This window comes from Diorhabda sublineata, chromosome 1 (genome assembly GCF_026230105.1).
Source record: "Diorhabda sublineata isolate icDioSubl1.1 chromosome 1, icDioSubl1.1, whole genome shotgun sequence".
In the NCBI taxonomy this organism is placed as follows: Eukaryota; Metazoa; Arthropoda; class Insecta; order Coleoptera; family Chrysomelidae; genus Diorhabda; species Diorhabda sublineata.
Genome location: NC_079474.1, coordinates 2,283,734 through 2,308,014, shown reverse-complemented (window position 1 = coordinate 2,308,014; position 24,281 = coordinate 2,283,734). Strand labels below are relative to the sequence as shown.

The window sequence follows — 24,281 nt, the reverse complement described above, 5'->3', positions numbered from 1 at the left end:
CATAATTATTGTTTCAAATATAACTTCTTGATTGAATTTCAATTTATTTTGTAAATCTTAGATATAAAATTTAAGGTAAAGAGGATTTTGAATGAGGTTTCTATTAATATAGTATTGATATTCAAGTTTTTTAGGTTATAGGTTCGGAGAAATTAAATATAAGTCGGTAGTTCAAATAACCGATTCCTATAAGATCATCAATAGGCGTAACTAATTAGATAAAAGGGGTATGTATGTAAAAATTTCTTTTTTTTTATAGAATATAGTTTTCTTCAGGAATTTTAGGCAGAAAAGTCAAGAATATCAGTAGTTCAAATGACCGACTTATGTATGTTTAACCATAGGCGTACGTAACTAGTTTAATAAAAGGGGTATGTATGTGAAAGTTTCCCTTCGAATTATTTTTTTTTATTGAATATAGATTTTTTTTCAGAAATTTTAGACATAAAAGTTAACGGTATAAGTATGTCAAAATAACCGATTTATGTTATCCAGATTAGTTTATGTAAAATAGGGATTTACATACACTTTTGCTTCAAATATTACGTTTTTATTGAATTTTTTTCTATTTAAAAAAGGTGTTTAAATAAAATACAATATATCAAGTTATTTATTAAAAATTTCTCCCAAAATAGCTAATCTTTGTAAAAACGGTTGTGCTTTACAAGATAGTAATTTAAAATTATTTTCCCAAGTAATATTAGCCGGATATTTATTTTCTCTCCTAAACCTTTCCAACATTTCTTGCGGATCAAATTTCTTGGTCTCCTTAGACAATACTTGATCTATAATCTTCGAAAACGACATCTTTTCTTCGTTTCTCCCTGCGGTAGTATTTTCTTCGAAATCTTCTGAGCCACCAGTAATTTTCCGACTAATATTATCGTTATCTTCCAATTTGACATAACCAGTAGTTGATTCTGTTGTAATTGTCACTTCTTCATCTAAAATTTCTTCACTTTTTTCTTTTTCTTCTTCAACGTCGGATTCAAGTCTCCTTTTTCGAACCGTTATTCCTTTAAAGAGATCCTTATCTTTCTCCAGATCTTTAAAATTAATCAATTCTCTATTGGATAAACTATGGCAACAATGTAGAGCTGCTGGATCTACGGGGTGAGCTTCTGTGTTAAATATGTAACCTCCTGCGTCTATGACACATTCTCCATTGGGAGTTTGGATAATTGTACCAGATTCACCTTGGTTATGAATGAAATTGTCCGGATCAAAAAGAAGATATAGATATTTCGTTGTTTCCGATAGGAAAAAAGATTCCATTCTATCTTCTTTTTTGTGATCCCTAACGTCTTTGATCTGTAAAATTAGCAAATGAAAATGAAATTTTAAATGGTGTTAAATAGGACTTACTGTGGCATAACCGCATGGAGTTTTTGCACTGTGTTGAATACTTCTCAGAATATCTTCTCCGGCTTGTAAAAGGAATGGATCCTCAGTGGATCTGTAGAGGTACATAATAGATTCAATCAATTCTGGTCTTAATGGGTAACTTTCTTTATTACTACCAGCTTCTGTTTGAGGAATGTAATAAAATTCTGGTGTGAAACCATATTGTTGCCAAACTTGATGGTAATTATGTAAAGTTTGCATTGCACTTGATGTTTCCCCTAAAATTTTCATTTTTTTTTAAATCATAGATGAATTCTGAAAGAAATTTTATGATTATTACCTATTAGGCTCAAAACTCCCGGCCAATACGCCTCTAATGATTGAAAAACAGGTAAAGTAATCTGTCCTTTCGTCATGGAAACCCACATATACCAATCATCTTTTTTTAGATATTTATCAATAGATTTTTTAGCTTCATAGAACATTTCCATCAATTCGGGCCTCTGTAATAAAATCGATCCTTTAACTAAGTATTCAAAATAAGAATCAACACCAGATCCTATACCAGCATCCTGCGCAGTCCACTTTCCAGAATCTGTATCTATATGATTACCAAAAAGTCCTAATTGGGATTTGTGGTTAAATAATGAATACAAAGCATTTAAAGCTACCTAAAATGATACATTTCAAAACATTTTTTATCATATTATCAGTGAATTTACCTCTTCATATAAAGGATCTCCTGTTAACCTACTTAGTGTACCAAATTCAACAATAAATGTACCAACTCCAGCAGTACAAGTTACAGTTGTTTCCCCTTTTGGAACTCCACTGTGTAAATTCACCGTACCATAAGGCATTCCAGTTTTAGTATTGAATGCTACTATCAGTCTTTTAGCTACGTCTTCTGCTAATCTCAGTAAAGGACCATTACACGGCCAACCTGGTTCTAATTTCGCACCTGCTCTAAAAATAAGAGAAATAAACAAAGCTTGATGATGAAATTAATTTTAAACTTACTTGTGAGACATTAGATGAGCACTCAAAAGGCCTCCGATGATCCTTATATTAGTTTCAAATACAGAAACGTTAATGTTAGCATCAAAATCTTTTTTTGTAGAGAGAATATCGACGACTCTTTGAAATTCAGAATAATTCCCCATAATAGCTAGAGTATCTAAAGCATCTATTAAAGTAAGAGAGTAGCTAAAATGTTTAAATACATGATTAAGTGACAATAAAATCATTTTATTATTACCTTCCATATGTATCAACACCATCGCAACTAATTGGTCTTAATTCATCATAAGGATAAGCAAACTTTAAATAACTATCGTAAGCGTGATAAAACATTTCCCTTACTTCTTCCCTAAAAATTTTATAAAAAATTTTTCATTATTTAAATAGCATATACGTTTACCTTAGTTTAATAATATCATCTTTGGTGTATGTCCTTATTGCCGAAGACGAATTGGCAGTGAACATCAATAAAATAACAACATAATATAACATCTTCAAATATTCCAATAAAATTAAGAAAAAAATAATAAACTCATATCTAAATAGTTCAAATGTCTCACAGTAGTTCTGTTAATTTCTTATGTGGCATAGAACTACGTATAATTTTGACAACGTCAAATTACGAATATAAAAAAGAAGAATATTGTCAAAATGAAAAATAATTTAATAGAAAACATGTTAACAATATACTATTTTTAAATATTTGAATAAAATTACATTAAATAGTTCAAATATCTGACAGTGGTTTTGTTAATTTCTGATAAAACTACGTATACATTTAATAATTTCAAACTGCGAATATAAAAAAGAAGAATTTGTCAAAATGAGTAGTGGATTAATATAAAACATAATAATATAATATAATATCTTCAAATATATCGATAAAATGGAAAAAAATAATAAATTGATATCTACAGGTTGAATATTTCGAATGTGAGCTACGTATACATTTGACAATGTTATATTACAAATAAAAAAAGAAGAATTTGTTAAAATAAAAAATAAATTGATAGAAACCGTGAAAACATAACTTCAAATCTTTAAATATTCTGATAAAATTGAGAAAAAAATAATGAATTTATATCTGCAAACTAAATAATTTGTATGACTGACAGTTTTGTGGCATCGAACTGCGTTTATAATTGACAATTTTGAATTACGAATATAAAAAAGAAGAAGATTGTTAAAATGAAAAATAAATTATTAGAGAACGTTAAATTAATTTCATTTAAAAAGAAGCGTAATAAAAAATGTGCGAGTAAAATTAAAAACAAACAAATCGGGAATTCCAAAAGACATATACGAAGAAAGCAAACGAAAATAAAATATTACAAAAATTTGAAGAAAAAGAGATTAGAAAAAACCACTCACGATTTGTGTTCCCAAGTACAAGTGATTAATATGGATGATATCGATTGGATATCTAATAATGGCTCAAAACCCATACCCGCAGAGCTTATCGAATGGCATAGACAAGATCAACTCGCTTATTGGAAAGCGAGAGCAATAACTTTAGAATTAGAAAACAACATGTTGAAAGAACACTTGCGAAATATGTATTCCCAAGTTATTAGAGATGGAGTGTATAACAAGGCAGAAGAAAAACCGGGTAATAATAAAAAGATAAACAAAGAAGATAAATCTCAAATAATGAATGTAACTGAAGCAAATTTACCGGATCCTGATATGAAAAATAGACTTGAAGAAATGAGGCGGATTTACGGCGATGCAGCTGAAAAAATTATGGGCATGGAAACGGCTGTACAATTGAATTATGAGAGACACTTTGAACAAAATAATCCAATTTTTTGGCCTGTACTTCCACTCAGGATGAAGTTTAAATAAGTTTTAGGGATAACTTTCAATTATTTTTTATATAATGTATTATATATAATAAAATTGATTCTGTACAAAGAATATAAAACAAACAAAAGTATATAAATATATAGAAAAAACAACTAAGGGGTTATGCCTAATACTTTAAAGTGTTTTCAAACTATCCTTTGTTATGGGATCACTTTGATTGATTTATATTTTCTTTGTAAATACAAACTTAGGAAAAAATCGATTTTTTGAAAATCAATCTTTTAGATCTCGATTTTTTTATGAATCGATTCATCAGGTTGTGATTAGAATTGATTTGAAAATCGATTTTTGGAAAGAATCGCCATCCCTAACTCATTATTTTTTTGGATCTAGTTAAAAATGAAAATACAATCATTTCTCTAACATTTAATTGAATAATTATATAAAAATACTAAAATTATCTATTTAAATTTTAAAATAATTATAATTTGGGTATATTTTACTTAGGAAGTTAATTTATTTCTGTATTTATTAAGAGATCGTTAAACAACGAATCTAATGTCCATTCTTCAGCAAATTCTTGTACATCTTTTTCTGGGTACAATTTACTTGTTAAACAAGATAAATCGATGTCTCCCAACATCCATACTTTACTTTCATCAACCTTCAAGCTACTTACTTGACTGTTAATTTCTTTCACAGATTTATCAACGGAAATTCTATAAAAAAAATTTAGTTAGAATCATTTTGTAAGTGAATTTTTGTTCTTACGTTGATGCTAGATCCTCAGAAGCATCGTCTATATCTGGAATTATTGGAATATCATCATTAACATCCGTTTTTTTATCGTTTTGAAACCTTTCCCTTGAAATATGAATATTGCACAAATTGAATGAATTAAATTCACAAATACTTACAGTTCAATTATATTTCTCCCTGTATCTGATCTAAAATTGATTAAATAAGAAAAGAAAATTTATAATTTGTACATACCTAGTTGTTTTTAAAGGTTCATCACTCCACACTCCCGTTTTTCTTGTTTTAGAACGCACGTCTTCTTTAGGAGAATCTTGTATAATTTCAGTATCTTCTAAATTTTTATTAGAACGTCTGCCTTGCTTGGGTGCAGGCTGAAATACAACTTCTTAATTATAACTGAATAATAAATTTCTCTTAATACCTTTTTTACTACTAGAAGATCTATATCTTCGTCCCAGTGCATTTTTTATTTAATACAATATCTTTGTTTTTATTGATGTTACTATAACAACAGGTATAACCTATCTTTCTTCTTTTACCAACTAATAGTTCGGTCTCTTTCTACTAAGTTAATTCAATAAATATTAAAATTGAAAAAAAGTATATTTTAAATCGTTTGTAGTTTTCAGAGAAATATTTTCAATATAACATCAATTTCTGAGTTTAAAAACAACTAGTTGTAACGTCCAAAAAGAACAAAAACCTTTGACTTTTAAATGTACTAAAAATTGCAACACTGTTCAACATGACAGCGAAAACCAGTTAATGTCTCTAAAATACGTATACTAAACATTTTTGTAATAAATAATTATGGAACATACTGCAGTAAAAATATTTATTTATAATTAAATTATATTACAATTCATTGTGAACTGATAATTTTGGACCTTTTTTTATAACTTTCCTCAATTTCTTTTTTGGGGGTATTACTTCCACATTATCTCTTTTCAATGGTGTTTTTCTGTAAGGATTTACATAGTTTGGATCCCTTTCTGTATGATTTAGTTCCTGACCAACCAATTTTAATAAGGTAATAGTATTTTTGTCGAGAAGATATTTCATTTGATAACTAAAAGCTATTCCCCATTGAAAAACCAAATTCCAGTTATTATTACTCTTTAATAGATTACTAGAAATTTCGGGGAATCTTAAAACGAGTTCCGAAAACAAAGCAGTATTTTCTAAGATGTTGGATAAAGCTTCTCTTATTTTTTCTTCTAAAGGAAAATCGGAAACGCCAGGAATAAATGAAGAGGATTCTAACAATACTCTACTGTTTATAATAGTTTCAAAAATTTTTTGAGACATTAAATTTATCGTAGAGTATTCTTTTTTATGATTTGATAACTTTTGGAACTTTTTAATAGCATCTAATTGTTCTCTTCGTTGTTGTTTATATAACTTTTTATCTGTAATTACAGTATTAAGAAAAATAATACAACTTTTGATATAATGTTGATACAAAAGAGGTTTTTAATAATAACAAAGGATACATAGTTCTTCCGCCAATAGGGATTCTTCATTTCCTTTTTCAGCTGATGAGACAATATAAAAACCAAAAAATAAAAATAATAAATACCGAAATTTAAGCATAACCTCGATTTAATTCTTCTTTTTTATTATATCATGAGCTATATTCTAAAAGACAGTTGGTCATTTTAAAATTTTACTACTATTAGAATATTTTATATTAAAATTTCAAAAAACTTGTTGAAATTAAAAATTTAAGGTTTTAGTATTAATATAAGATTTAAGCTACATTCTTAACATCTACGTATTTTTTCCTTTGCATCAAAACAAAGTTATAGTTGATATAGTTAAAGTCAAATAATGATATTTAAAGAAGAAATTGACAACTTCATAAGATCAACTTCAGTTTAGTTACAATAACAAATAAGTCAAAAATGGCTACTGGGCCAAAAATTGCGTTGACTCCTTTAGAGTTGTTAGAAGGTCAAAGAGAACCCCCTTTCCTAAGTAAAATATGGAATCCAGTAATTTGGGGTACCATGGGATTTGTTAGTGTAATTGTAGCTAATTATATGGCTAGGAAACCTGTTTTCAGCGGTAATTATAACCTATAAAATCCAAATAATTACGTAACTTTATTTAAAAATCCCTTTTAGGTGTACAAAAACACATCGGAGCAGTTGTTATTTGTAGTGGAATTGGTAAAGTTGTTGATGATTATCGAAATAAATATTTAGCGGATAAAGACGCCGTTCTTCGTCACTACATTCAATTACATCCTGAAGAATTCCCACCTTTCGGTACGTAATAAATATTCGATTATTTTATAATTTTGATGATTATTTTTCAGAACGCAAACAGTTTAAGGACGTTCTAGAACCATGGTACCCGATTCGTTAATTTTTAGGTTAATCTATAGTGTTTATTGTAATTTGGATTAAATTATTTAAATTCTAATGTTTGTTTTTTTTTAAATTTAGTGCACAATTTCAAAATTTTTTTCCATTTATGGGTTTTAGTAGATCTGCTGCTTAGATATTTTCTATTTCTGATATAAAATATGAATATTAGCCGTATTAATCAAAATTTACTTACTGTCGAGTCTCCTATGGACACCAGGGAGATCACCTCTGATATAGGGTTTAAATAAAAACAAAAAAAATTATGGATTATTTTATTATTGATAGTGGGCGAGAAAATACACATATTTATGTAAAGTTCTACCTGTATACACGCAATAAATGAATTAGAATTAATCTAAAAGTGTTGTACATATTCAAGAAAACCTACCAAATATTAACAATACTTATACAATCATTTTCCAAACTTCAAAGTTAAACTTCTCATAATAATTTAACATTAACAAATAAAATTTAGGCCAGTCATTGAACAAACATTAAAATTAAATTGTCTAAAATATAGACAGAGTTGAAAATTTTTTAAAACAAAATAATAATAGGATGAAACTCATTGGGAAAGGAAGAGAATTTAATAAAAATAATTTACTGGCGTCTTGAAGATGGGAAATGGAATAGGGTGATTTTTTGAAGGTAAAAAACTGTTTAACTCAATTCGTGGTGAAACTACAAGTTTTATGGAAAAAAGCTGAAGAGAAAAGTTGCAAGTTTTCACCAAATTTCGTACGATAAGAAAATTACCTACAACTTTTTTCCATATGACTTATACTTTGAATACAAATCGAAATCAATCGTTTTTCACCCTTAAAACCTCACCCCCTTTCATTTCCCGACCTCAGATCGACCGTAAATTATTATTCCCTTCATTTTTTTCATATTCTCCCCCTTTTCCGATATGTATTATCCTATTACCATTTGTTTTTCCACTTTTTAATTTGAAAATTTGTTCTTCGACTAGTCATTAAATGGAAGATTCTTATATTTTTTTTGTTAGAAAAATACGTGTGTCAATAATACTTAATATTTCTATTCTACAAGTATAATCAATAAATACGTTAGTCACCCTTATTTCATCACAGACTACAATAACATCTAAAATTTTGCTGCTTCATTTTTTTTTAATGGTACAAAAATGAAAAAGGAACAAATATACTGACAATATATTAAAAAAACATATTCAATAATATAAATTACACACTCGTGGACCACTTTACCCTGTATATATATTCAGTCAAATCACTCGAAACACTTCATATATTAGAAATGTAGTATATAATGACGTAATACTGAAAAATAACGCTTTTAAACCAATCTACTTCGTTTTTAAACAACAAAATTATACCATCACACGAATGTCATCGTTTTCTTTAAAAAATAACAGTAAAAAAAGTTTTCACTACACTTAAAACGTGTATATATAACACCTATTGCACGAAATGGATGATTATTTTTTGCAGTGTATCAAAAGCTTTGTTCGCGAGAATTAGTTTCTAACGATATAGAAGATAGAGAGGCATATAAATGAAATTGTACTATTGGACGAGACAAAGCATCGATTTATCACTTTCTATCTCCCTCTACTAGTCAACGAATTCTCATCTTCTGCCTCGCTTTCTCTATGGAACTGCTAATGTTTATCCATAATCAATGATTAACTAAATCGCAATCAATAATTAACGAAATCGATGTGATCCGTGAACACAGAACGACAATTTTTAAAGTGCGCAGCGATTACTCCTTAACTGAATCGGAATTAGATCCAAGAGCATAACTAGAGTAGTTACGGTGTGAACGTCGATGGGAGCGGACGTTATATATTTTTGCGTTTTGTGTTCTTAGTTAGGGATAAACAAAATGGTCGTAAAATTATTGATGCAAAGGAAATTACAAAAAAGGGTTATTAATATAATAAGAATATATGGAAATAATAATCGAGATGTGTGAAAATAAAATTGTTTCAAACTACATTCCCTAAGTTGTTTTTCATGAAGAGCGAGTTGGATACGAAGCCTTAAACTTTAAAATTTCAAAATACGATCAAGTACTTCAATTTTCATAATTTAAAAGATCTTTTCGCAAGGTAAATTCAAAACTTGATAATCACGTTGTTTTATAAATATTACAATTACTTACACTAAAAAAAAATCTATTCAATTGGAGAATTGTTCCTTTTCCACCATACCTAACAGAACGATTAAATTATTTTTAAAATTTAATAAATAAAAGATTTGTACATGAATAGTTGTTGTAACGTTATATTTTGACTTGAATAAGGACATTAAAACACCTAGGGAATTTATAGATGAGTTGGTTGCAAAAATACGAAATCCCTTGAAAGTTTTTTATGGATGATTACTGATTATAGTAATATAGTCAAATGATGATGATATGAACAATGGATTCTTCATAGAAGTGGAAAAACTGAATCGAAATCACAAATACTGTAGATGAAGTACTGAATATAGTATTTTTAGAGTCGTTTGAAGAGTTACAACTGGCAGACGTTTAAGATTCTTTGTCAAAGTGGAAAAATTGTACCCAAATGATGAATAATGAAGAAAAAGTACTGATTAAAACAACTAATTAAGGTATTTTAGACTGGGTTTCTAAAGGACATCAGCCTTTAATAATGTTAAACGGGGTACGGCTGGCCTATCATAAGGGCGCCCACTATTCTGCTCACCAAGGGGACTGAATTCAAACTAAGAGTTGTTAAAACGTCCTAATAAGTCAAAATACAGTACAAATACGGTAAAATGGATCAAATATACAGGTACTTCAATTAACAACGATCCTTGGTTTTCCCTTTCGCAAAAGCTGACTGTGTACTCGATCAAAATGTTTATATTATCAAGAGCCATCGTTAATTGAAAAACTGTTTCAAATATAAAAAATTCCATTTGAATTTTACACCATTCTGTTCCGTCTAAAACGAAAATTTTACGATCGGTCATAACTAACAATTACAATATTGTCTAGTCTCCAAAATACAAAAATAAAATCGGATATTTGAAACATATTCACTAAATCGTTATTTTAACATTTATTTTTATAGTTTTATTTATGATTTTGAATGTATTACGTCAATTCAAGTCCAAAATAACACAACGATTAACCGAAACTTGTTTTTTCAGACTTGGTTACCCTATATTTTATGTAGAGCAGTATATTACTAATATTTACACTTCAACCCACAGTAAATTGTAAATAAGCGAAAAAATTAGGTATTTTTGATTAGAAATGCTGATTGAATTTAATAAAAAAAATTATTATTCCATGATATATACGAGGATTGTCTTAAAAGTTTCCAAACTCGATATTAAGACTGGAAAAAGAGTCTATTGTTATTTGACATTTACTTAAATATTGGAAAAATTCGCCAAGAAAAAACGACTTAATTGTAAAAATTTCGTTCCCCTGTGCTCAACAGTCCCAATAAGATCAAAACCGGTCGATATTTTATTATTGTAAAGTAACGAAGTAGGTTAAATCAAATTGAGAGCTGAAACTATAAAAATTGATTAACCACACACCATATAAATCAGATCCGGTTCATAGTGACTTTTTACTGTATCCTAACCTAAAAATTTGTCTCACAGGACTGATATTTTCACCGAACGAGGTTATTAAACAGAGAAAAACGAAAATTGTTACTGCGAATCATAAAAATCGTTCAGAAACTTCAGAGACGACATTTTTCTGATTGAAAAATTTAATTTTCTTCGAAACATAATATAGTAATCGATCAGATACATCAATTTTAGCTCGTATATAAAAGAAAAAACGACTAAATTGTGAAAATTTCGTTACCCTGTGCTGAAGAGTCCCAATAAAATCGAAACCGGTCGATATTTTATCATTGTGAGAAAAACCATCGATATTTTTTATATATTACATATTCAATCAGCATAAAATACGACTCTTATTTATGAGGTAACGGCAATTTATGTTAATTTATCTCGTTATAAAAAAATTATATATATATATACGAGGAAACTATTGTTGTATTCGACTAAAAATTTATTGCGGAATAATTTCTTCCATGGAAAACGTGAAAATATATCAATTTATCGGTTGTCAAAGTGGAAATTAAACGGCTAACGAGATCCAATTAACATATAATAATAAATAGCACGAAAAAACTATGCAAAGATCGACATATTTCAGATCAACTTCGCTAATGGACGTTACAAGAAACTCCAAGTCTCTATAATATTTATCATAAAAGAAAATTGATTATTTGGAACGTTTCGGGCTATGCCGGATCTGTAATTTGACGATATTACAAATACTTAGAAAGAAATGAACGAAAACAACGTGAATAAAGTTGATTATTATACAGCATGGTAAAAATTACTAGAAAGAAACTTCGATTAGTTCATATGAACCATGTAACTGGTTCAAGACACTCTTTGAGTAGTTCAAATGAACCCACAACTATCCTTATACAACTGAATCATTAGACCGATATTTAATTGGTTCTAATGAACAAAATTAATTGCATCTAACTCTCGAAATCGATCTGCAAATAATTCAAATGAACTACACCGTCTGCATCAAACTGATTCTTGATCTCGATCTCCAATTAGTTCAAATGAACCAAACCGTCTGCATCAAACTAACTCAGAATATTCAAGTATTTCAAATAAACTAAAACAGTCTGCATCAAACTGACTTTTAAAATGTATCGTCACGTAGTTCAAATGAACCGACATATTCCTATACAACTTACTCAAAAAAATCGGTCCTCGTTTAGTTCAAATGAACCGTCCGAATAAACTGACTTTAAAAATGGATTTTCAAGTAGTTCAAATGAACCAATCGCGCTACATCGAATTGACTTTCAAAATGTATCATCAAGTAGTTCATATGAACCAAATTGTTTGTATCAAATTAACTCAAAATATTCAAGTAGTTCAAATGAACCGAACCGTCTACGTCCAAATACCTCTTGAAATTTTGAATTAGTCCGAATGAACCAAATTAATAGCATCCAATCGAGTCAAGGATTTAATTTCCAATTAGTTCGAATGAACTAAATCAACTTCCAGTCGATTTAACACTATTTAGTTTGGATACTTTCACCGCATTTTCTGCTTGTAGTTTCTTGTAAAGTCTCAAGATACAATAAAAGATTTATATGCATTCAACAACCTAAACATACACTACTACGTGATCTAATCACATACGGAATGTATAACAATTACCACTTAACGACTAAAAAAATAATAATAATAAAATAAGTGAAGAAACGTCATCCTTCTAACGAACGAGGTGCATAAAAAAATTGCTACAAGCACAAAGTGTATATGTATGTATATAAAGTGCTAGTCAAAACGGAATCAGTCGTTTATAAAATGATGTTACTATCACATTAGTTAAATTGAAATTAACTATAATCAATTTTTTTTTATAATTATTAGTTATAAAATGAAGAAAACTGTCAAAATTTACTTAATCTCATGTTATAAGGTTAATTTCGAATCAAATAATTCCACAAATTAGTTTGTATAAAGCGTTTCATGATTGACAGCTGAAAGTTATAAAATGTTGCCATAACTGACACTGACAGAAAAAAAATATAAAAAGTTCTATGACTGACATAGATTGACAGCAAATAATTAAAAATGCTCCATAACCGACAATTAAATGTTCCAAGACGGATAATGATTGACAGTTCCATGGCTGACATAAAAGAATTATAAAACGTTCCATAGCTGACATTCGATTGATATCAAAAAATCATAAGTGTACTATGCTTGACGTTTTTCTTAGCCAACTTCAAGTTATACGCACGTGACATAATTAAAAACTCATAAAATTTAAATTGCAAATCGAAAATACAAATATCGATCAATTATAAACGACCGACCATCACAAAATGAAAGTGACACTTAATATTATTGCGAAAAAATAAGTTACAACAGTATTATTTCAATATATATATAAATAATTATTGTTAGATTTATTGGTAAGATGTGCAACGGTTAGATGATAAAATCACTGGTATAACCTAACCTATATCATATAAAATAAAATTGTAACCACAACGTTGCAGTCATCGTAATGAGAATTGAATATCATTTTCGACGACATCCCGTATATAGATAGTACATAAACTGTATAAAGTGTGGGTACATTCATCATATTTGAAAAATATAAAAAAAATAAATTTGAATAAATGGTATCAATAAATGTACAACTGTCAAATATCTATGTGTGTATATGTGTCAATATATACCAAAGTTTTATATAAATGTACAATGTCAAATGTCACTATGTATATATGTCAATATGTACCAATGTTACATATAAATGTCAACTTGTCATATGTCTACATAAATATATGTCAATACAAGCCAGGATTGAAAATCAACGCGCATTTGTCAAAATGTGTAATAGTGTACATTTGTCAAATGTCAGTGTGTGTGTATATGTCAATATGTGTTGGTATTGCAAATAATCTTGTAATTGTCAAATGTCAATATGTATATATGTCAATTTGTATCAGTGTAGAAGGAGAACGATTAATACCGAAGATATATGGAGAATAAACTTACGAAAAGGGAAGGATTAAATGGAAAGGAATAAAATATAAGATACGGGATAGGAATTAATGGAAACATATATGGAAAAGGGATACCAACTTTGATGGCACTTTACCCGTTGCACTCTTACCATCCGTTCAATGGGTTTACGCAACTATAGTTTAAACTTAAATTAAATAACGAGAGTTAATCAGTTCTTAAAAATCATAATAATACTGTTCGCTATTATCAAAAAAAAAAAAAATATGAAATTGAGGTTATCAGCTAAAAATGGCAAGTTAAAAAATAATTATTTTAATAAAAAAGTGCGATCACATCAAATATTTGATGAAAAATTTCACCTATTTATATATATAGAGCTAACTTCTATATTATTGTGATGTACAGGATGTCCATTCGATAAAGAACGTCTTTCGATAAACACCTTGTATATAACTGTAGGTAAAATATCCTTTTTGATTTTTTTTATTCTAATGCCCTGCATTATGTTTTTCTTTGTACCAATATATAAGAAAAACTGTTGATTTTTTTGTTATTAAATACATAATATAAATCAACAATTTTAATATGTCAAAAAATAGTTGTCTATTCTACAAGTTTTTTTTTAATTAGATGTTCAAACAACGAATCATAGATACCGAGGAATTACCAATAATAATACTATATATACAAATATAGTACAAATTGGTCAATAATATCAATCGTAATACTGAAGATGATAATCCGAACAGTCGAAACGTTTTCTATAGTCAAATATGGGAAATAAAGTTATATAAATAGTTGAAAATTCAATTATTAGATGTACAAATTTATTAAAGAGAAAACCAGCATCTCTTTTGTAATTAAATAAATAAAAATGTACAGTACGTCTCGTTGAATTGGAATCAAGTGGATAATTTTGTTAGTATTAATTTTAACAAAAAAATTGATTCTTTATAAAACGTTATACGTGATCTAAAATATAAAATACAATCATCAGATTTGCAATTTTTTTAATAGTATATAAGTTATGTCAAAAAATATTAGTAATTTCGTAATATTATTAATAACAAAATTTTTTATAAAAAAAATTATGTGAATACTTAATTTAGTGTAGTTTTTTAGTTCTAATCAATTTATTAAAAAGAATTTTTTGATTTTAATGAATAAAAACATACTTTTCGATTTGATGTTCATATTTTTTGACATACCTCGTATACGATTTGAAAAATTTCTTTTCTGATTATTGTATTTTAATTTTTAGAATATTTAGAACGTTTTATAAAGAATAATTTTTTTTCCTAAAATTAATAATAAAAAAGTAAGGGAGGGGGTATTTTGTAAAATATATTCCATAATTAAATAAATAAAAATATATAATATGCCCCCTTGAGTTGATAACACGTGAAAAACTTTTTATTAATGTTGTGAAAACAAAAATTAATTTTGATAAAACGTTTTGTATGATAAAATCTTAAAACTGATCATCAGATTTTAAATTATTTTTAATTAATTCTGAGATTTTTGAAAAAAATATGAATTTTATATTTTTAATATGAAATTTTGTTGAAAAAAACAATGATCAGTACTAAAATTCACCGCAAAATATGTTTTTAAATTGAGAAAATAATTTTTTTACTATAATGACACATTTTCGTTCAAAATTAGACAGTTATCAAAAAATGACTAAAATTCTCAAAGTAAATCGATCTATTTAACGTAAATTTAAGTTTCAATTAACTCTTTTTAATAAAAATTTCGAATATTTTAACAAATAATAAAAGTATTTTATTTCTAAGTAAATTTCATGTTTTTTGACATACCTCGTATACGACTGAAAAAATTTGATATTTACCTATTGTGTTTTATATTTTAAAGCAATCAGAACGTTTTATCAAGAATAACTTTTTTTCTTAAAATTAATAATAAAAAAGGTAGACATTGTTTCAAAATTTGGGGACAGATATAAAGTAAATTTCATATTTTTTAACATACCTCGTATGCGACTGAAAAAATTTGATATTTACCTATTGTGTTTTATATTTTAAAGCAATCAGAACGTTTTATCAAGAATAACTTTTTTTCTTAAAATTAATAATAAAAAAGGTAGACATTGTTTCAAAATTTGGGGACAGATATAAAGTAAATTTCATATTTTTTAACATACCTCGTATGCGACTGAAAAAATTTGATATCTACCTATTGTGTTTTATATTTTAAAGCAATCAGAACGTTTTATCAAGAATAACTTTTTTTCTTAAAATTAATAATAAAAAAGATAGACATTGTTTCAAAATTTGGGGACAGATATAAAGTAAATTTCATATTTTTTAACATACCTCGTATGCGACTGAAAAAATTTGATATCTACCTATTGTGTTTTATATTTTAAAGCAAGCAGAACGTTTTATCAAGAATAACTTTTTTTCTTAAAATTAATAATAAAAAAGATAGACATTGTTTCAAAATTTGGGGACAGATATAAAGTAAATTTCATATTTTTTAACATACCTCGTATGCGACTGAAAAAATTTGATATCTACCTATTGTGTTTTATATTTTAAAGCAAGCAGAACGTTTTATTAAGAATAATTTTTCCCTAAACTTGATAATAAAAAAGTTTTCCACATTACATCAACTTCATGGTCACAAGTAAGTGAATCCCTCGATATCTACCATTCAACAAACAATAACAAAAAAAAGACATTTTTCGCGTAAAAAAATAAATTAACAAAAAAAATTCACTTTTACAATATATTAAGTACCTTGTTGCTCTCACCCTTTTCCTTACAATTTATTCCCTACGTGCTCGCTTAGGCCTGACATGATCACCTTCTCCTCTACCTTTCTTACCCACCTGCACCTGTGATTGTGCCGTCAGGTGAAGAGATATGGCTTGCGTATTTAGTTTTTCAGCCAACAACAAATCTTTCAGCTGCTTCATTTTTTGACTGTGAAGGACCACCGTAGGTCTTACATCCTGTGAATGTTCATCTATTGGTACTTCTTTCGAAGTACTAGGTCCTCCATTGAGTTTTTCTGTGGATTCTTGCGGGGAATTTGAGGGTGAGACATCAGGGTAATCACCACCTGTGTATTTCCAAAAAATATCAATCAAAACATACTGAAAAGTGCAATAGTGATCTTACCTACAAATGGTGAACCGTCACCTTGTAACAGATACTCAGGATTTAATATTTTTTCTGAACATGCAGCTGTTAATGCTTCTATACTAGGATGAAAAGGCGATTTATCCTTTTCTCCAGTTTGTTTTGTACTATTTACAACTAGATCGGTATTAGCAGATCCGTTCTCCTTCTCATAATTATTATTATTATTGTTATTAAAATATGAACCATTTTTTTTTAATAATTTGTCTTCTTCAGACTTATCACAGACAATATTCACCTTTAAAAACATAAAATTATGTCAAGTTAGGTTAAAATTCTATTGAATCTGGTAGTCCACTAGGTTTAGGTCCTTTTTCAATGGTGCTAATAATGATATTGAAAAAAAACTACATTTAGTACAATGAATTTAACATTAGATGCTGTTTCAAGTGTTACCATGGAAAGACCTTTGAGACCACCAGATTTATTTATAAATTTTTTTTGATATTTTTTTCCAAACAGCATCAACATTTTTTTAATGTTGTAAAGTAATCGAAACAGAAATCCAGTACAACAATTAAGTTTATTACAATTTACTAGCTAAATTGTTATGATGAATCAAGGAGAAAATTATTCAATTACAGTTAAACAGGTGAAAGATATCGAGATTATTGAGATTTTTCTATTTAAAGGGGCCCTAAGTATGATAAAATTTTGATAATAATTTTTTTATGCTGTAATTGATACAAAAATCTAGTACAAAAATTAAATTTATTATAATTTACGTGCTAAATTTCAAATATTTCACATTGATATTCCCATATTTCGCAAAATATACAGAAAGTAGATATTTATTTAAAGTTTAAATAGATTTACCTGAGCCCTAACATCAGCGTCGAATTTTGATATTGTAAGGACCAAAGGTTTGGCCCATCCTATATGTAACACTGGGGTAGCACTTCCCTCTTCCCACTGACAAATTCCATCGTAAAATCGAAGCAAATCGGCGAAGCATTTTGACTTTTTCAAAATTGTGTTAGCACTAAAACCGGAACTTTCGGTTTTCATAATTTGAGGTATTAATTCATTCGCGATCTCAAGAAATTCTTTATAAATCTCCTCATCATCCCTCGAATAGTTATATCTGGAATATTGAAAATCATACACAAATGTACGGGGTAAAAAAAACAAACACTTACAATCTTATAACGTCACTAGCATTTGCCCAACTTTCGAATGCTTCCTCGTACATTTTGTTACGATAGAAGTAGCCTCCTTGATATGTGTAAGGATACACATGTTGATTGTTATAATACGTCCTTGCAGAATAAATAGCTTCTTCAAATAAAGATTTACATGGTACTTTACCTTCAGTAGCAGAAATTTCTTCCAAATCACCCAAATTTCCAATAGCCATTGGATATTTTTTTAAATGTCCTAAAAAGTGATAAAAAATATATCTTCTTCGACGTAAATACATCAATAGTTTACCAAGACCATATAGTAACCACAATAGTTCTTGCTGAAGTAGAGCAACTTCATAAGCATCATGTGTTGAATTCAAAGATGGATCTATAGCTGAAACCAAAGCTGCAACTTCCATATGTCTAGTACAAATAACCGGTTTGTTATTTACATATAACCAAGATCTCGCAGATACACCTTTGCCGATTTCCTGTCCCCTTTTATCCTCGTTTCCTTTACCGTGCCATGTTACTTCTGCCGTTTCGGTACCATTTTCACCGAAAACAACCCAAGCGTGATCCTCGGAAAGCGCTAAATGTACGTCATTATAACCCAAACATTGACAACCGGCTACAACGGCGAAAGCTACCCCGAAACAATCCAATTTACTACCGCTTAAATAGCTGTACAAACTTTGTAAATGTGCTCTGTCTTTATAGTAACTCCTCGTTAACGAATTCCAGATAACATCTGATACTTTCTTGACGAGATCTCTGGTAGCAAACGATTTTGATTTATTTTGTTCTACAGCATTAAACATGATACTTCGAAATTTGTTGTATAAAATTTCAACTGTTTTCAATTCTAAAATCGGTAAATTATTTTGTTCTACTGGTTCGGATATTTGAAGCGCGGTATTAGACCGGCTTGTTAAACAATTTTCGATTACGCCCGCTACAATTGAAAGTAACGCCAGATCAGGCTCTGACGGACTTTCTAATTGATTTTTAAATAGTTGTACCACCGTGTTAATACTTTTTATTGGAAATAAAGCTTTGTCTATATCTCGAAAACCAGCCATGTCGTAATTTACATTTCTTTGTTTTTTTTGACATTAAATGTATAATAGACGTTTGCGTAACTGTCAACACGTCAACGTCGTATTTGTTTACATAACCAGGATCCACAACTTACCTGAGAATATAATCTCACCCATAGACAAAATAATGCTTGTCAATTATCTCACCTTTTATTTAAATGAAACAATTTTGTTTGGAAAATTGTGTCGAAATATTGTTCTAATAATATCCAAATTCTAACAACAGGTAGCTTTGAATAATACAAAAATACAACTAAAAATTAGTTGTCAAAAATTATTAACCTTTAGCATTGTAAAAATGAATATATTATGTGGCAGTTTTTCAAAATTTATTTTATAAATAGTGAAGTACAGATTTTTGGTGACAATCATTCGATTCCGTAAAAGATTTATCAATATATTATAGATTTGACATTTGACTCAAATTACTCAATAAAACAAATTTTTGCGGTAAATTCGATGGAAACGTGCTCGTACGAACGTTCTTTGAATAACTGATCACATTGACAATCATAAAGTTTTCAAAATCTGTTAAATTGCGTGTTTTTATTTCCTCTACACTGACATTAGAGAGTGACAACTTTGAATAAAAGATATGAATAAATATTAGGTTAGGTTTAGTAATTTTCAAAATTGTTTTGCGAAAATTGCAGGACGAATTTTTAGTTGAAAAGGGAAAAACAGGTTACAAAATAATAAATAATTTTATAAAAAAAACTTTATTTTAAATCTATAGATTATTTTTCAATTAACAAAATACATCAGTCTTAATATATAAATATGCAATAATACAACAATTATACGATATAATTCAAAAAGTTATACCGACATTAAACAAAAAATATTTTGATACACTTTTTGAATTATACCATATCTATTTAAAAGGCACTTCAAGAATCAACATGATGATTAACAAATATAATTTTCAAAGTAGGAGGAAATTAATAATCAATATAAAATGGACGAAAAATTTGGATCGAAAATTATCAGTATCTGAATCTCCTGATTAATTTACACAATTCAAATAATAATTATATAAAAAAACGTTTTCTAGCAGTGTATAAAGTCGAATTTAAATTATCTCATTCCGAAGACGTTAAATTAATTGTTTCAACAGTACCGCCTAAAGGATTATTAATCCTTTCGATAAAAGTCAAGATTTGTTTGATTTTGTCTTCGGTACCTCGTTGATTCATACACAATTGGTCTTGTTGCTGTTTTTGATCCTTCAACGATATAGTCAATTGCGAATGCCTGTCTTGCAGCTGCGTTAATTCGGCAGTCAGAGATTTTTTCGTTTCTTCCAACTGCTTTTTTTGTTCCAATTTCTCTGCAATATACGAAGTTCATAAACTGACGTTACCTATAGATGCGAAAAGGGTTATAATCCCCAAATAACCTGAATATCGATAAATTTTTATGAAAACGTGTTTAAATATATAAAACGCTAACCTGCGACTTCTGCCGGTGTCACATAAGACACTGTCATACCAGAAGGCACGTTGAGCGAACCTACAGTCCTCGTTTCTTTCGATATACATTTAGGACATTGCCTTGGTGTATGAGTCAAAGGACGATTATGACAGCTAATGTGAAATACATTAGAACACACTTCACACAATGTAAGTGCTCCTGTAACAAATTATAGAGCACCTCAAATCAGATAAATCACATATTTCATTACAAGATAATAAACAATTTCAATATACAGTCATTATGTAACATTTCTTCAATTTCATACTATTTATAACGTTTGGCAATGTTGTTTAAATACAAATTGATACTAAAGATGGGTGGGTATGCCAGAATCGATTTTTTTTTCGGAACGAATATTAAGTAACCGGTTACTAAGTAACGTCGATGTATATTAGCGTTAGCCGCCGCCATCTTTTGTCACAGTTAAAATTTCGATTAAACATTAAGTGCCATATTACAAAAACGACGTTACTGAATCGTATAACTGTTATTCCCATCTCTATATGATACGAGAGATAGATTTATTTTTATCGATTGATTTTTAGAAGTTTAAGGTGTGCTAATGAATGATGAAAAGTGGATAAATTATCAATTAGAAGTATTTTCTTGAATAACACTATGTTAATTTTTTAACAATTTGTTTCGGCCGATTTTCAACTGTCAAAGTTATCATTTCGATACAAGTTACACATACAGTTACTGAATCGCATAACTGTTATTTCCATCTCTACATTTTACAAGAGATAAAATTTCATTTAATTAATTTTTACAAATTTAAGGGCTAAAGTTTTGTCAGAATGAGAATGAAAAAAATTATCAATTAAAAATATTTTTTGGAAATACACTATATGTTAAATATCAATATTTTAACAATTTGCTTCAGCCGATTTTGAGCTGCCAAGGTGTCAACGAATAAATCTGTGAATTGATATGAAAGTTAAATAGAGATACAACGTCGTTCATAAAAAAATTTTTTACGTAACAGATTTGTTTTATACTTACAAAAATACAATAAATAAATAAAAACTGAATTTAACTTTTACGTAAGCTTAGAAATAATAATAAACAAGATGGCTAACTTTTATTTTTATCTGAAACCGGAAACGCGCTTTATTGAAATGTCAAAAACCGCCATAGATAACATTTATAAGTAGAGTAAAACAATCGTTAAATATATCGATATTTCGATACAATTATCGATATTATTTTATTTTATATTACGTACATATCGAATTGTCAAAGAAACAGTAATTAAATATAATGATATGAGTATCGATTTTTTATATCGATAAACATCATTCAATTCTAATATATTACTAATGAAATAACCATAAAAAAAGTGGATAGAGAGGAATTTATCGAAACTATAAAATACGAGGGTAATAATAATTGTAATGGTAGATTGATACCTAAATAAAATTAATAAAAAAAATTAAATAGTGGATAAACAATGGAATAAATAATAAAATTGTACGATCAAATGAAATCTTACCTGGTTGTTTACAAGTAACGCAAGTTTTGTTATCAGGAGACAAACTACCAGAAGGACTGACCCTTTCTATGATAAGACCGCTGGGAAGATTCGGTATAACCGGAAATGGAGCGAATTGCGATTTTGCGGAAACGTTATTGACATTTCCGTTTTGTTCCAATTTGATTGGACTCTTTGGAAGCGTCGCGTAACTAGTCGACGGCGGTGACGTGCGTTCCTGTCTTTTTTTACACGATTGACGAGTTTGCGGCGGCGATAGGGGCGATATGAGAAAAGCGTTACGTTTACGTTTCTGAAAATAAACATTCAAACTTGGAATAATTGTTAATTCATTCGATTAATTCACTCGGAGTCGTAGATCCATAGATTTTGGGAAAAAATATTCAAAAATCTTGTCGAAATGCACAACTAAATAAACGCATATAAAAAATAATGATAAAAATAAGCGTATACATACGTTGTTGGTCAAAAAATCCCAACCTTTATTTCCATATAAAAATTGCGGATTGGCTGTACTGCGTCTCTTCCTTTCGGCCCTTTTGTTTTGCATTTCTTTCGACATTTCGTGGGTGGTTAAATAAAAGTAATTCAAGAATTTGACTTGAGTCATATCACTTGGTTCGATAGGGTTCTGAGGGTTGTGCTCTGGAGATAAATTCGGCGAAGGGTTTCCAATTGATTCATCCGAATGTGAAGTCGAAGCTGATTTATTATCACTGGAAAAAACATTTCAACAATTTTCTATTCTGTTTAATGTATAATGAAGATACTAACACATTCTGTTTTCTAGCCCTATTCAATGCATTCGTGAGATTAAATCTTCTCTCTTCCAAACCATTTTTCATCAAATTATTGGTTTTTAAAGATTTTTGATACGCCTTGTATTCATCTCTTAATCGTTCCAATAAATTTTTCTATTAAAAAACGATTTTTATCACCTTTACACAAATTCTTATCAAAAAACAACATACCTGTTCAAGACCTATAGCAACTATATTTTCTTCCTCAATGCAGAGTTGTTTTTGCAGCTCTGCATTCTAGAATGAAAATTGTCGTTCAATAAACAAATTTCACAATTAAATAACAAAAATTTATATATCAAAATAATTAATTTCCAAGATATTGCAATTACTTACATAAGGATCTGATCCTAGTCGGAGCAAGCAATTCTGAGACAAAAGAAATTATATTTAACATTTATTTTACTAAGAAACTAACTAACTAACTACTATGGGGAAAATAACGTAAATAATTATAATACAAAATTTAGCATAAATATGGTTAGGTTCAATTTTAAAGATTTGATATTTTTGTAGACAAACCGAATTAAAAGCAATTCAAAAAAGTCTCTTGATAGAAAAAAAAATGTATATAACTCTTAGAATAATAAATTAATTTGAAAATAAAGTTTGACTTTTCAAAATTCATATACATCATTCATATTCATCACAATGTACAAACAACCGTCTAATTAAATAGTAACGCTATTAATATACATCTTCGATGAGAAAAAAAAAACGGAAATTACAAAAATTTTTATTATATTATTTACCTGATGGTTGCAAATTGCTGTTTTCAGTTGGAGCTGATTATGTTCAATTTCGGATTTTAATTCTTTGGTAACTTCCATACCGTTCATTTCTAATTAAAGCACTTTTCACTTTATAACAAAGTTTTCCTTTCCCCCCGTTATTCTATTTTACAACGTACTCTAACGCGTACAAATGTGATACTGGATGAACCACTGAATGAAGATTGAACCAGAGACATACGCCAGGTATTGAGCAGGTAGAATTTGCGTTAAATTCGGAACGGTTCTGAACCATAGATAAACTACATTACGTTATTAAGGTCCAATTTCATGTTGACGCTCGACGCTGGCTTAGAGCGTCAAATCATAACTAGAGCATCATATTAAATTAATGCAGTATTAAAACTAAACAGATATTTTACTTCAGTAACACGTTTATTGACATTTAATAACTAATAATTTATATTTAACACTCACTTTATAGTATATAGGTTAACATGTTACATATTTTTAGTGTTTTGTGACTTGATGCTGCATTAATTTAA

General features: G+C 28.6%; 7 protein-coding genes across 8 annotated transcripts; 2 read left to right on the top strand and 5 right to left on the bottom strand.

Moving 5' to 3' along the window:
- Positions 1-581: 581 nt before the first annotated feature.
- Positions 582-2,965, bottom strand: LOC130451714 (ER degradation-enhancing alpha-mannosidase-like protein 2). The gene is made up of 7 exons (XM_056790951.1): positions 2,765-2,965; positions 2,603-2,713; positions 2,365-2,550; positions 2,067-2,310; positions 1,685-2,015; positions 1,366-1,622; positions 582-1,311 (listed from the first exon to the last, which is right to left on the bottom strand). The coding sequence occupies exons 1-7, from the start codon at positions 2,854-2,856 to the stop codon at positions 607-609; spliced, it is 1,926 nt and encodes a 641-aa protein (XP_056646929.1). The 5' UTR covers positions 2,857-2,965; the 3' UTR covers positions 582-606.
- Positions 2,966-3,400: 435 nt separating this feature from the next.
- On the top strand, positions 3,401-4,480 carry LOC130451847 (uncharacterized). Its single transcript, XM_056791207.1, has one exon. The coding sequence runs from the start codon at positions 3,553-3,555 to the stop codon at positions 4,207-4,209; it is 657 nt and encodes a 218-aa protein (XP_056647185.1). The 5' UTR covers positions 3,401-3,552; the 3' UTR covers positions 4,210-4,480.
- Positions 4,481-4,583: 103 nt separating this feature from the next.
- On the bottom strand, positions 4,584-5,691 carry LOC130451962 (intraflagellar transport protein 43 homolog). Its single transcript, XM_056791336.1, has 5 exons — positions 5,351-5,691; positions 5,164-5,300; positions 5,088-5,117; positions 4,942-5,034; positions 4,584-4,889 (listed from the first exon to the last, which is right to left on the bottom strand). The coding sequence occupies exons 1-5, from the start codon at positions 5,390-5,392 to the stop codon at positions 4,682-4,684; spliced, it is 510 nt and encodes a 169-aa protein (XP_056647314.1). The 5' UTR covers positions 5,393-5,691; the 3' UTR covers positions 4,584-4,681.
- Positions 5,692-5,750: 59 nt separating this feature from the next.
- LOC130451903 (coiled-coil domain-containing protein 134-like) lies at positions 5,751-6,538 on the bottom strand. The gene is made up of 2 exons (XM_056791276.1): positions 6,423-6,538; positions 5,751-6,338 (listed from the first exon to the last, which is right to left on the bottom strand). The coding sequence occupies exons 1-2, from the start codon at positions 6,520-6,522 to the stop codon at positions 5,785-5,787; spliced, it is 654 nt and encodes a 217-aa protein (XP_056647254.1). The 5' UTR covers positions 6,523-6,538; the 3' UTR covers positions 5,751-5,784.
- LOC130452027 (NADH dehydrogenase [ubiquinone] 1 subunit C2) lies at positions 6,055-7,647 on the top strand. Its single transcript, XM_056791391.1, has 3 exons — positions 6,055-6,996; positions 7,056-7,199; positions 7,250-7,647. The coding sequence occupies exons 1-3, from the start codon at positions 6,834-6,836 to the stop codon at positions 7,297-7,299; spliced, it is 357 nt and encodes a 118-aa protein (XP_056647369.1). The 5' UTR covers positions 6,055-6,833; the 3' UTR covers positions 7,300-7,647.
- On the bottom strand, positions 7,560-19,304 carry LOC130451785 (menin). Its single transcript, XM_056791072.1, has 5 exons — positions 18,445-19,304; positions 18,153-18,390; positions 17,830-18,097; positions 16,993-17,251; positions 7,560-16,933 (listed from the first exon to the last, which is right to left on the bottom strand). The coding sequence occupies exons 1-5, from the start codon at positions 19,217-19,219 to the stop codon at positions 16,638-16,640; spliced, it is 1,836 nt and encodes a 611-aa protein (XP_056647050.1). The 5' UTR covers positions 19,220-19,304; the 3' UTR covers positions 7,560-16,637.
- A 636-nt stretch (positions 19,305-19,940) lies between these two features.
- LOC130451520 (PHD finger protein 21A) lies at positions 19,941-23,967 on the bottom strand. 2 transcript variants are annotated; one of them, XM_056790629.1, is made up of 8 exons: positions 23,758-23,967; positions 23,342-23,374; positions 23,177-23,242; positions 22,980-23,119; positions 22,663-22,921; positions 22,206-22,497; positions 20,690-20,869; positions 19,941-20,567 (listed from the first exon to the last, which is right to left on the bottom strand). In XM_056790629.1, the coding sequence occupies exons 1-8, from the start codon at positions 23,842-23,844 to the stop codon at positions 20,320-20,322; spliced, it is 1,305 nt and encodes a 434-aa protein (XP_056646607.1). In that variant the 5' UTR covers positions 23,845-23,967; the 3' UTR covers positions 19,941-20,319. The 2 variants fall into 2 exon arrangements, with proteins under 2 accessions (XP_056646607.1, XP_056646685.1); XM_056790707.1 differs by having other exon boundaries at positions 19,941-20,600; positions 23,758-23,962.
- Between the last annotated feature and the right edge of the window lie 314 nt (positions 23,968-24,281).